This window comes from Microtus oregoni, unplaced genomic scaffold (genome assembly GCF_018167655.1).
Source record: "Microtus oregoni isolate MIOR12 unplaced genomic scaffold, Mior012 000000F_ref0000247, whole genome shotgun sequence".
NCBI lineage: Eukaryota > Metazoa > Chordata > Mammalia > Rodentia > Cricetidae > Microtus > Microtus oregoni.
In genome coordinates, this window is record NW_024543059.1 from 85,616,315 (window position 1) to 85,629,977 (window position 13,663).

The window sequence follows — 13,663 nt, forward strand, 5'->3', positions numbered from 1 at the left end:
CCTCTTGCTTGCCTCCCCTGGCCCAGTAGAAAATTCTTTACATTTTCCTACAGCAGAAATGAGATTTGGGGGATAAATTGATTTTAGGAAAAGATCCTCATTATTGATTGGGTGACTGCCCATTAGTTTTGGCAAGCAAACGCAGAACTGACTGAGATATTCATCATGGCTATTCTCTTGCCCTTAACATCTGTCGGGATCTACAGTTAAATAAGCAAAATCAAAAACTTTGAAGGTTTAATCTTTTTTCTTTTTGTTTAAATATTCATCTAAGAATAATCAAATTTGATCCCTGCCTAATTGTCTTATTGTCTTTTCCTAAATATCTCTCAAGAACAAGAGAACAAAGATCAACTTTTCTCAAGCATGACCTCAGACTCTTTTTGAAGTGTGTTTTTAATCATGTGTGTAGGTGGCCCCCATGTGTGCAGGTGCCTGCAGAGGCACTGGTGTCAGACCTCCTGGATCTGAGGTTACAGGGGATTATGGGCTCTCTTCCATTTTATTCCCAGACAGATCTCAAAGCCCACGTTGGGACACGCCTTCTAGTCCTTCTTAAAACAGTTCACTAGCTTCAGATCAAGCATTTGAATGCTCTCAGCTGCTTCTCCAGTGCCAGGCCTGCCTGCTGCCATGCTCCCCACCATGATGGTCACGAGTTCACTCTCTGCAACCGTAAGCCAGCCCCCAGTTAAATTGTTTATAAGTTGCCGTGGCCTTGGTGTCTCTCCTCAGCATTAGAGCGGTCCCTATAACAGAACCCTTTATAGATTCTTATGCTTACCCATATTAACTCCCATCTGTATTCACGTAGTTAACAGAGGCCACGATGATTCCCATGGCAGAGAAAGAACATTCAGTATTTATCTTTCTGAGCCTTGGTTACTTGACATAAAATAATGTTTTCCAGTCCCATCCATTTCTCCTACAAATTTCATGACTTTGGTTTTCTTTATGGATGAGAAAAATACATTTTCTTTATCCATTCGGCTGCTGACAGACATGAGGACTCATTCCATTTCCTTTCTACTGTGAAAGGAATTGCACTCAGCATGGATACACAAGTGTCTTAACAGGAGGACATAGCATCCTGTAGGTATATCCCCAGGAGTGATGGCTGGATCATATGGCAGCTCTTTTTTATTTATTTATTTATTTATTTATTTATTTATTTATTTATTTTACAAACCTCCACACCAGTTTCTACAGTGGCTACATTAGTTGATGCCCCTACCAATGGTGTACATGCTCTTCTTCCCCACATCTTTATCAGACCTCTTGTCACCTGTTCCCTGGATGGCGGCCATCCTCACTGCTTTAATTTGTATTTCTGATGGCAAAAGATGTAGAACACTTCTCAAATACTTGTTGGCCATGTATATTTCTCTTTTTTTATATTTGTATTGTATTTCTTCTGCTTAGATCATTGGCCCATTGATTTGTTTGGTGTCTAATTTTTGCTGCTCTTTATATATTCTAGATATTAATCCCCTTGTAATTTCAGATTCCTGAAAGGGATGAGCTTCCTGTGCAATTGACTGACTCAGGGTGTGGCCTCTGTGGGTGGGGAGATAGGAATAAAAGCATGACGCAATCTTATTTCACTAAACCCTATAAAATTCCTCCAGAATAGAATAACATAGGGTTCTGCCTAAAGCTTCCCATCCAGCCCTTAGGCATCCTGAGTGCTTGCTTGGTAGAGGAGAATGCTGGGGTCCTACTCCTCATAAAGATCGATTTAACCTTCAGCCCGTGTCTCTCTTTGCCCTGTGTCCTTGGACATTGCTTAATGAATGTCTGTCACAAAGTCAGACAGCTGACATTCCCATCCCGGCTTTGCCACTCATTAGCCATGTGGCAAGTGATCTCCCTGAGCCTGGAGCCTCATTTTAAAATAGGAATAATAGCACCTATCACTCAACACCTCTCAGATAAATAAGATGAAATGCTTTTGTCTATGAACAAATATTAGCTACTGCTATTACAATGATCAGAAAGACAAAGAAATGTAAGCCCTGCGCTCAGTGCCAGGTTTGTCTCCGACTGAATGGTGACATTAAGGGGCTGATAGCATCCGAACACATAATAACGTGGTGGACAGTAATTGGGGTTCACGGCATCAAACTGCACCTAAAGAATAGGTAGGGAAAAGAAAACAAAGTCAATTGCAGCGCTTCCTGGTCTCTGCTTTGACCCGAGTTTCACCGGGCTTCACTGCCTTCCTCTAAAGAATAGGGACTGTCCACTCAGGCTCACAGAACGCCTGGTCACACTTTCACAGGCTCCCTCCTTTCTCTTGCATAACTGCTAAGGTCAAAATGGACACCTTCCTGAAATTAAATAGTGTCATTTCTGAATGGGATCCAAAACAGGAGCTGCATTCCCCAAACGTCCAAGGGTGGCACCAAGAGCTCCCCGGGGACCTAGCATTTCAAAATCAGCACCTTAACACCTTTGATTTTTGTGGAGACCTAAGATTCCAAGGTCATGACAGAAGGCTAAAAGTGGGACTTAGGGAGGGAAGGGGAGCTTAATGTAAATATTCTGCTGTAAGGGTTCTTAAGTAACCGCAGACTGCAGAAGCCATTATTATTACCTAAAGACAAGCAGAGGGAGCATGACAAACGATTGGCTTGGCACTTCTGCCCCAGTGTGTGTGTGTTTCTCTCTCTCCTTCTCTCTCTCTCTCTCTTTCTCTCTCTCTCTCTCTCTCTCTCTCTCTCTCTCTCTCTCTCTCTCTCTCTCATGTAAGCTCTGAGGCCAGCGTGAGGCAAACTAAGTGAGGTAACTTTAAGCATACAGACTCAACACACAGTGCGTGCTGCAGGAACCCCGGCTGCTCTGATACTCTGCACGGCAGTTCCCTGTGCTACTCCGGGAAAATAATGACTTGGGTAAGGAACAGTTAATAAGAAAATGTGCCTCGCTAACCGTGCACAGAACAACAAAGAGCTGGCAGCCCCTGAAGGAAAAGGGCTTGTGCGGCTGCCGTTCAAACTTGTCAGTCAACTCCTGCCAACAGCCTCAGCGTCTGCCTTCCCAACACCCTCATTACATGTGTCTGTCTGGCCTCGTCTGTGCCTCTGCTCAGAGACGCTCCTGACAAGCCGGGGCTCTCTTCCTTTCTCCCCGGTGCAAAGAGCGGATTTCTCTCCACGTATCTTCTGTCACCTCTTCCTCCTCTCTCCAAGGAGGCACCTTGATTTATGGTAGCTTGGGACTTCCTTCAGCATCTGCCTGTCCTTGACTTCTAGAATGGAAGAAGCTGAGCTGGTGAAGGGAAGACTCCAGGCCATCACAGTAAGTCTGCGTAGTTTTAAGTCATTAAGGTGGCTGCTTAGATGAGCGGCACCGTTGCTAGCTGTCCTTGTCTCCCAGTCCTCCTAAGTGGAAAAACAGAACTGTCAGCCTTTGTGGACTCCTCTGTTTCTCTTAACCCTTGTGACCCCCTGTGACACTGGGGCTTCGGAACCTGAGATCAAGGGAGATGCTTCTGGATTTTACGGTTGGTGTTTGTGTTTTAAACAGCTATCAAGAGGTTTTTCTTAAGGACTTTGTAAATCTCCCTCACCTTCTGTGGAGATTAGAAACGTAGTTTTTCCTTCAGGTCCTTTCGCCTGACAAAAATTTTTAATAGCTACCCAATCATGAAACTTTTCAAAGCAATGACTATAACCCCCAGAAGTTAATCTTCTTAAGAAGGAGACCAAAAGGAAGAAAATGTGAAACTTTTTCATTCTTAGTGTTAGAGTGTACTCCAGAAAACCTAACCGAATTAAAGCAAAGCTCTGTATCCACTCAAGCGAAGTGTTAAATGGGAGGAAGGTGGGGAAGGCACTGGCCAGCGTAATTCTCAGAGATCGGTTTTCCAGGGCAGACATGGCCTGAATAAGATCTCGATAAAGGAATGCCATGCATGAGATGGATTGGAAAATTCTTTCCTAATGCCAGGAAGAAAATTAGTACATTTTATGTTTGTTCTGGGAAAGAGTCAAAGCAAGAAATGAATTACTTTTCTTAACTGATACCATTCTTTTGCTTTTTGCTTCCAAAATGTTGTATCTGGCAGTTAGTTACCTGGAAGTCCCTGGCCCAATCATCCATCATCGTTAGCTGTAACTTGCGATAGCATTTTTGAGGAGAAGCAACTTCGCAAGTCCACACCCCAATGTGTCACCTTTTCTGCCACTGAAATCAACTGTCAAAAAAGAAGTAAATCCTTTCCTCAGAGCTGATACGAAATCCTGGGAGGCAGGAGGCTATTCCTCTGTGCTCTTCAAAGTCTCGTATTAATTAAACTAATTCTAATTTGGGATTTTTTTCTAACTCAGTGAATATAGTGGGGGTTTTTTTTGTACACAGAAAGGATTCAATTAATAAAAATATTTTCTTCAGCAGTGAAAAGAAGCCAAGAGTCCAGAGATAAGATTGGCACTTTTCTATAGAAAGTACTTTTTAATTTCAGAATTGAATTACTGTATTTTCCCTTAAAAAGAAAAAGAAAAAAAAAAACCTTGGGCTGGATTTTTGTTTGTTTTGTTTTGTTGTTAAATCCAACCCCAGTTTCAGCTGTCCTTCTTGAAGGGACAGGAACTCCTCTGCGCTCTGTTGTTCTTGGCATGGTCTTTGCACATTACAGCTGTCGTCTAAAGGTTACTTCACTGCCCGGAGTTGTTCAGAACTAGGCTCCTTTCCCCCACCCAAAGATAACCAGATGAAACCACGCACTCATCGAAGCTCTCTTCTCGCCTGTTTCTGCTACTCAAGTGGGGAACATCTTACTTTAAAGTCTTGTTAGGTATGGTTAGCAGCTCAGACCATTTAGTGAAGAAGCCCTAGGTCCAAACAGATGACTGATACAGTTACCCAGAGAGCCTGGGAGTTCTCACTGAGGGTTCAAATGCAACAGAGATAGAAGGCAGATTGAAATGCCTTAAAAGGGATTGAGTGGTTGGTTCCTGAATACAGAGATATTTTTAATGATTAAAAATAATAAACTTATTTTTTTTTGTGATGATCCTATGAGCCCAAACGTATTCCATTAGAGTTAATTAAGTCTTTGAAGTAAGGTCGCAAAATTTAGCTTGAAAGTAAAATTCTTGCTTAAAGCCTGCAGGGCAAAAACTGGCAGAAGTTTATAGGAACGAGTTTCCATTAGCCCACACCTCACGGGGCTCAGCATATTTGTCACCACCTAGAGGGGAAGTGAAGCAGTGCTGTGTCCATGGAAACAACACAACCGCTCTCCTCCCGGGCACCCTGGGAAATGCCAGCTTTCTCCACCCTGGCCTTGCCCGGGAAGCCGCCCCAGCTATTCTTTCTACTTAGGAAAAGAAAACACGCAGTACACAGGGAACTAACTGTCAAGGATTATCTCGTTTCTAAACGGCATTAAAATTATGGGACCCCAATCCAGACCAAATCATTTGGCCATTCTCCTACAGTAAAATACTTTCTAGATACTTCAAAGACCACACCAGGAGCGTTTTCCTAGGACACAGCAACACACAGACTTCATTGGGTAAAGAAAGAAAGCAAAAACAAACTTTGACTCTGAAGGGAAGAGTTTGGTATTTTTTATTAAATTGTAATCGTCTAACTCCTAGCAATAAAATAAAACAAACTCCATTATTATACTTACTCCACAGGGTTTCAACTGACTAAAAAGGTATTCTTCTTACTGTGAATAATTGAAAAAAATTCATCTGCACATAATTTGGCTGAACCAAGTGACAATATTACTGTAAAAATATTTTAAGCCTGTGATGATGCCATGCCTTTCTCACACCAGCAAATTTAATTTTAAGATTATTCCTAAATTTTCTCAAAGATTTAAAAACAATAAAGACCGACTTTTGAGAGTCCTCAGGAAAAATAATGTAAAAGAGGGCATTTGGATCTGAATGCTCCAAATAGACTTTTTTATTTCATTATCTTCACATTCTGCTTCTATCGCTCCACCCCATAGCACCTCCTCACTGCTAAATTGATGAGCAAAATACTCTTTAGCCAATGAGTTCCATTTCCAACCGTGATCTGAAAACTTTACACTGACTAAATATTATGCTTTGAACCTCAAAAGTTTCTTATTAGTATACATTTAGCTAATGATTGATTTTTATACAAACAAAACACAGTTGAAATAGACCTTTAATTCCCCCCCCCTTTTTTTTTAAATGAGGTTCCACTAGGTAGCCCTGGGTGACTTGGAAGTTACCACGTGGACAAGGCAGACCTTGAACTCACAGAGATCTGCCTGCTTCTGCCTCCCAAGTGCTGGGATTAAAGGCGTGCACCACCACACTCAGCTGGAAATGCATATTTAGTGTTACTGGAAATGGCAATACCAATTTCTCTAGTACTTTGAGAGGTGTGCAGGATGGCACGTCACAGTGACAGAGAGAGTTCTACAAAGTTACTCTCTGGAAGTAAACACAGTCCAGTTCCTAGAGAACAGAGAGATCCCCCTTAGCTGAGTAACATCCAGTCAGTCCACATCCCCTTTCATGGGGAACATATTGTCGTATCTTATTTCCTCTGTGTATACTGGGACACACAGCACCTAATGTAGCACAGATCAAATGGAAGTACTGGATTTTTTTTTTTCAAGACAGGGTTTCTCCGTAGCTTTTTTTGGTTCCTGTACCGCCCGGCTTAAGTATTGGATCTTAAACATATGGAGATTATACACGTGGGAACACAGGGTGTTTCTGGGCAATGTTCTGACGAATTCTGAGAACTGATGTCCATTTGCAGAGACCCAACCAGGACATGAGAGGTGATGAGTTTAGCCGGTATGCTTATTCTCTCTTGAAGGCTTAACTTTGATGGTTAAGGATGTGCCTGTCAACTCATCCACTCACACCTTTCTTCAAGGTCTGATCATATATTGAGTCTTATGCATTGAATTTGCAAGCTTTATGAGGAGAAATTGGGGGCATCAGGTAGGAAGATGGAAAAACGCTGCAGCTGTGAGTGGAATGGTTTGGGGGGGCCTCCTGAGGGGGGCGACACCTGGGCACAGTCATGAAAGAGGTGAGCTCTGTCAAAAGTTAAACCCCAGCAGGAATCCTAAGCCAAAGCACCTGCCTAGGCCTCCCTCCATCTGGCAGGGGGCCACAGAAAGTCCTGACATTGCGATCTGAGCAACAGAGCCAGATTTGCAGGCCAAAGCTGCCCATGACGCAAAATAACACAGAACACAACTCTCTCACATGGCCTGGATCCACTCCCTAGTTCTTCCCACTCCCAGTGAATATTTTCTTGACTTGTAAATACAGGAACTTGGGAGGCAACAAGTTCTTGCGTAAAACCGAGGAAATCTCCCCATCTTAGAAATGCATATAAAATCATAACCTAATACTAAGTTTCGATAGTTCTTTAATTCACAGTACCTATCCCTGGACATGCCCACTCACCGTGTTCTGGTTTTGTCAATATTTGTGATCGTCTAGCAGTCAGTAAAGTGACTGATCACCCAGAACCAGGACGTCCTGTTAAAACGTGAGGGCCCCAGTACACAACCGAAACACAAGGACCCAATATTTGAGATTTCAAGGTAGTGACATCAGAATGTTAGAATCAGAGCTGGCCCCTTCTGGGCACACTGTCTCTTGTGACGTCACAGGCCACATGCCCCCAAAAGCCATTCCTTTTTTATGTTCCAGGCCCAGCATATCCACCTTCTCTGCTCATTCTACCTGTACAAAGGAAACAGTGAGCCCCGAAGCAAGCAAGCCCGGTGATTGACTAACTGTGTACCTCTTAATTGTATTTGGGCCACTGTATTGCGTAGAAGTCCAAAGACTTCAAATGTATAATGCACATACATTGTGTGCACTGTGAACCAGCACACCTCCGAGTTAAGACATAGCTATAAAAACAGCTTCTGTTTTGTCAGGAGTGTGAAGACACCTCAATCTCCTAAAGAGCCCTTGAGCCAGAATGTTCAAACAATAAAGCTCTGCTGTTTTCCATGGTCCTGTACCAAGATTACATGTTCCTTCCAGAGAAGGCCGTGTTTCTTTGCCAAACATAACGGCCCACCCATTCAGGAGGTTGTGTGATGAGGTACAATAATTCTGATAGCTCAATAAGGAAACTGCTTTCTGATAGTGTGAAGGTTTTTCCAATGTGCTACCGAATGATAAAACCACTCTGCTAGACGCTCTACTGACAGGATTTTCTGGCTCTCAACTGGATGGTCTAAAAAAAAAAAATATATGCTTCTTTAGAAAACGGTGATTAGGATAAACTCTAGTCTCCAATGTTTAACTACAGACTCAATAAATGTCGCCTATCTCAGTGCTAATATTGAAACCGAATTTCCACTTCCCCATCTCTAAGTCTCAACCCTTACTCACCATGTGTGTTTCATGAGGGGCAAGAAGCATCCTTGGTGGATTCTTCACTGAACCTCGCTTTCCAACACACATGATTCCTCTACCACCTGTAGGGTCCTCCCACCTTCCTTGGTCCGCTATGACGAGAGTGGGCAGAGAGGGCCTGATGCCATTTTAAGAGCACTTGGTACTGGTCTAGGAAGGTGTGAAGGACTCAAAGTCAACACTCAAGGTAGACATCCATTACCTCCGCCCCATCCCACATCCATTGCATCATTTCCTGCCTTCCAGAACTTAGTAAATCCAGGATAGCTTTGTATCTTTCAGCTACCCCAGCAATGAACTCAACAGTAGCTGATATACCAAAATAGTAATAACAATAACAACAATAATAATAAAAATAATAATAACAATGAGTGACTGAGTGAGCAAATACTGTTCAAGCTCTGAGGGGGGTAGAAGCAAGCTAATGATCACGTGGCCCACTAATATATGTTTTTTTCCACTCAAGACCCAGCCATAACTTGTTTGTGTCTGTTAGTCATCCATATTTGTGTGGTCATTGTTAGACAGAGGAGTCAAAGAACAGAGCCGAAACTGCTAGAACGTCCTGTAAGGTTAGGAAACAAGATTAACTTTGCAGCATGAAATGAGATTTAGAAAACTGGAGCTTTTGAGCTTATTCTGTAAGGAGTAGTGACAACCCAAAGCCCTACTGCCATGGCCGATGTAAAGATGAAGGTACTGGGGCTGGAGCGACAGCTCAGCAGTTCAGAGCACTGACTGCTCTTCTAGAGGACTTGGGTTAGATTCTCAGTATCCACATGGTGATTCACAACCATCCTTAACTCCCTTTCCAGAGAATCCGAAACCCTCTTCTAGACCCTGCAGGCACTATACACATGAAACACAGACATGAATGCAAGCAAACCACCCACACACATTTTTTAAAAGATACAAAAAATAAATAAATAAAAATCAGCCTATGTTATTTGTTTAAATAAGAGAAATTAAGATGCTCCTTAACCACATGTAGAAATCATCACAGGACCCAAAAAACAGAGATTTCTTTCTCCACGCTCTCACCCTCTTTATGCTTCTGTATCCAGTGCTTCTTGTGTGTGGGCTCTCCTGAATGCTCTTCCACGTGAGAACAATACTCGGGGTTTGTTTCTTCTATTCGTTCACCTTGACTCCAGACACTGAGGTCACACAATTTCACTTTGTGATCTTCCAAGTTTCCTGAGAACATTTTTAACAACAAAATGCCAGTCCACTCTTACTTCATTCTTGAAAACTTGATACAGAACTCTATCTGGATGGTTTCTTCTATATACTTGGTTGCATTTGGCTTCAGTTTTCAGTCTTCTTACAGAGAACACTAAATGAGCTGATTTCAGGGAGTTAGCTCAGGTAGTGGGTTGTCTCCAAATAAACATTGTTGATTTTTAACCCCTAGAATCCACATTTAAAAATCCCTGTTGTAATATGGTGTGTTTATAATCTTGGGAAGTTAGAAAAAGACAGATCCTGGAGCTTCATGGCTAGTCAGCTCTAAACCAATTGGCCACTGACCTTCATATGTACACACACACACACACACACACACACACACACACACACACCAGTCAATTTCAAATTAATATCCTTCTCTTGTTAACATTTTCACAAACTTAAAAAACAGTGTTGTCTGAATTAAGGTTTCATTGCTGTGAAGAGACACCATGACCATGGCAACTCTTATAAAAGAAAACATTTAATTGGGGCTGGTTTGTAGTTTCAGAGGTTTAGTCCCTTATCGTCATGGTGGGAAACATGGCAGCATTCAGGCAGACATGGTGCTGGAGAAGGAGCTGAGAGTTCTATCTATCTGTCATCTGGATGGGCAGGCAGCAGGAAGTGAATATCACACTAGACCTGGCTTGAGTATTTGAGACCTCAAGGCCTGGCCCCCTAGTGACACACTTCCTCCAACAAAGCCAAGTCTACTCCAACAAGGCTACACCTATTAATGGAGCCTCTCCCTATGAGTCTATGGGGGCCATTTTCTTTCACACAGCAAGTGTGTTTAATTTTTTTTCAAGCTGTGATACCTGAGAGGACAACAAAGAGACGAAAGGTTCATTACAGCTCAGAGTTTCAGGAGTGTGGTCCTCTATTGCTTGGTCTCCTACCCTTGGGCAGAGCATCATGATAGCAGAGGTATAAGTCTTCACAGGCCCTTCACCAACAGCCTGCTTGTCTCTAGCTAATCCTGATCTCCTGGAACTCACACCATCTCCTACGTTAGCATCACCAGCTGAGGACCAAGCAATCACCACAGGAATCCCGTGAGGAACATTTCATATTCACACCCTACAGTGAAGCTTTGTTTAAGGGCACAGGGAAACCACAAAATACTGCATTCCTATGATCCAGGTATTCCTGGGTTCTTTCACATATATTATAGAAATAAAATGGTCCCAACCTCACAGAGATCTGAGGAAGACAAAGTAAGTTAATGTGTTTATGTGCATTAAGTGGAACCAGAAGCAAACACTTCATCAGTGTTAGTCATTATTTGGGTTGTCATAGCCCTCGTCTCTGGGTCTGGAAATAATTAAACCACACAGGATCTGGGGGTGGGGGTGAATTTCAAATATTGGATTTGTTGTTTTGAAGTGCTGAGGATGAACCAAGGTTTCACATATAATAGGCAAAGAGCAACATTAAGCTACATCCTCACCCTGTCTTAATTTTCAGAACCAAACCCTGCCTTCCAGACATTCCTATCTAAATACAGCATCCCTCGTCTAAACACAGCTCATTCTGCAATGTTGCCAAGGAATAGTCAATGAATTTATCAGTCTTTAAATACTCATAATACATCTTTCTACCTCTCCCAAAAATTGGGACATTTGCCATTTTATGTCTTTTGATACCTTTCACTTCGTCCAAGATTCCATGGAGTTTACATCACACAAATTTTACAGTTTGTTTATAAACTTTTCTTCCCTCAAAATGAAGACCACCAGAGACTGAAACCCAGTTGTAGCTGTTGTAGGTTCCACTCCCTCTCAAGCATCAACTCTCTTTAGGTGCTCATGTCCTGCCCTTTCTAGGATCAAGATTTTTCTCCTATATTAAAAATATGAAAACAAAATATGAATAGAACAGACTCATTTTATCTGTCATCTTAATACATGTACAATGTATTTATCTTCAGTAGTTTTACTACCTCCATCATTTTGCCATCAGCATAATGCACTGCTCACTCATACATACACACACACACACGGTTGTTCCATGTTTCCCAGCTACATGTCATACTGAATTTTTGCAGTATTTATGCTACTAAAAATGGTTGTCCCTACCTTATCTTTTTGTTGTTGTTGTTGTTGGTTGGTTGGTTGGTTGGTTAGTTTTGGGTTTTTTGTTTTTTGCTATGTGGGGTCATTGGGAAGATCCCAGTTAGATATTAAACTTCTTAATCTAGCTTGTTTGTTTGTTTTCTCTCCTTCTTTTCTTCCTTTCTGAGATGATTTTTTCATTGTGTTTAGATATTTCCATTCACTAATTACCCTTGTCTTGTGATCTGTCTTCACTACTGACATATTTGTTCCCTTTCAAGCATTCATTTCCAGTATTGAGATCAAGCCTTCCTGCAGGCTGGGCAAGTGCTCTGCCACTGTGCTAGTCCTCCACCTAACTCGAGAATTTGTTAAGTCACTGTTTCCAAGAAATCTTGAAGTCTACTTTCACTAAAATCTAGTAAACTTCTTCATGGAGTCAGAATTGTCTTTAAGAAATGTCTGTTCGCTGCCAGACAGGGGTGGCACGTGCCTTTAAACCCAGCACTTGGGAGGCAGAGACAGGAGGATCTCTGTGAGTTTGAGGCCAGCCAGGTTTATAGAGAGAGTTCCAAGACAGGCTCCAAAGCTTCACAGAGAAACCCCTGTCTCAAAAAAACAGAAAGAATGAAAGAAAGAAAGAAAGAAAGAAAGAAAGAAAGAGGGAGGGGAGGGAGGGAAGGAAGGAAGGAAGGAAGGAAGGAAGGAAGGAAGGAAGGAGTGTGCGCACATGCCTTGCTCTCAGAGCCGTCACTTCTTACACATCTTCAACCAGCTCTGCATTGGTAGTATCTAAACTCAAACAAGCTACCTCCACCTTCATTCTTCTGATCCTAAGGATGAAAACAACAGCAAACTGGTCATGACATCACAAGCTACTCAGCTTCTTTTTTTTAAATTTTTATTGATTTTTATTGAGCTCTACATTTTTCTCTGCTCCCCTCCCTGCCTCTCCCCTCCCCTTCAACCCTCTCCCAAGGTCCGCATGCTCCCAATTTACTCAGGAGATCTTGTCTTTTTCTACTTCCCATGTAGATTAGATCCATGTCTGTCTCTCTTAGGGTCCTCATTGTTGTCTAGGTTCTCTGGAATTGTGAATTGTAGACTAGTTTTCTTTGTGTTTAAAAACCACTTATGAGCGAATACATGTGATAATTGTTTTTCTGGGTCTGGTTTACCTCATGCAAAATGATGTTTTCTAGCTCCATCCATTTGCCTGCAAAATTCAAGATGTCGTTATTTTATTTTCTGCTGTGTAATACTCCATTGTGTAAATTTACCACATTTTCCTTATCGATTCTTCCGTCAAAGGACATTTAGGTTGTTTCCAGATTCTGGCTATGACAAGCAAAGCTGCTATGAACATAGTTGAGCACATGTCCTTGTGGCACAATTGAGCATCCTTTGGATATATACCCAAAAGTGGTATTACTTGGTCTTGAGGAAGGTTGTTTCCTAATTTTCTGAGAAATCACCACACTGACATCCAAAGAAGTTGTACCAATTTGCACTCCCACCAGCAATGCAAGTATATTTCCTTTACCCCACAACCTCTCCAGCACAAGTTGTATCCGTGTTTTTGATCTTGGCCATTCTTAGAGGTGTAAGATGAACTCTCAGAGTTGTTTTGATTTGCATTTCTCTGATGACTAAGCTACTCAGCTTCTAACAGAATGAATCTAAGCATGTAACTGACCAAGTCCTCCCACTGCTCTGGCCTGCCTCTTCCAGTTGCTTCAGTGGGTTCAGGAAGACACCACTAGTGCTCTCTTTTTGTCCAAGTCGGTTCTAGTGCAATCACAAGATGCCTCTCTTTTTCTGTCTTCCACCTAAACGTGCCTCCGTGCTCCTAGCTAAGCTTCTTGCTTCTTTTGTGAGACAGTGAGAAGTTAGTGGAGGCCAGGACTGAGAACTCAGGAGTTCTTCCTACTTCCTAAGAAAAGCCAAGAGGCAAGTTGCTTTACTGCTTAAGGTAAACTCTTACTTGTAAAA

At 42.2% G+C, this 13,663-nt stretch overlaps 1 protein-coding gene across 1 annotated transcript in view; it reads left to right on the forward strand.

The window, feature by feature from the left end:
• The first annotated feature begins 2,791 nt into the window (after nucleotides 1-2,791).
• Nucleotides 2,792-13,663, forward strand: part of Palmd (palmdelphin) — a 50,135-nt gene continuing 39,263 nt past the window's right edge. The window contains exon 1 of the mRNA XM_041657267.1: nucleotides 2,792-3,300. Within this exon, the coding sequence (XP_041513201.1) occupies nucleotides 3,256-3,300 (45 nt within the window). The 5' untranslated portion in view covers nucleotides 2,792-3,255. The remainder of the gene's footprint in view (nucleotides 3,301-13,663) is intronic.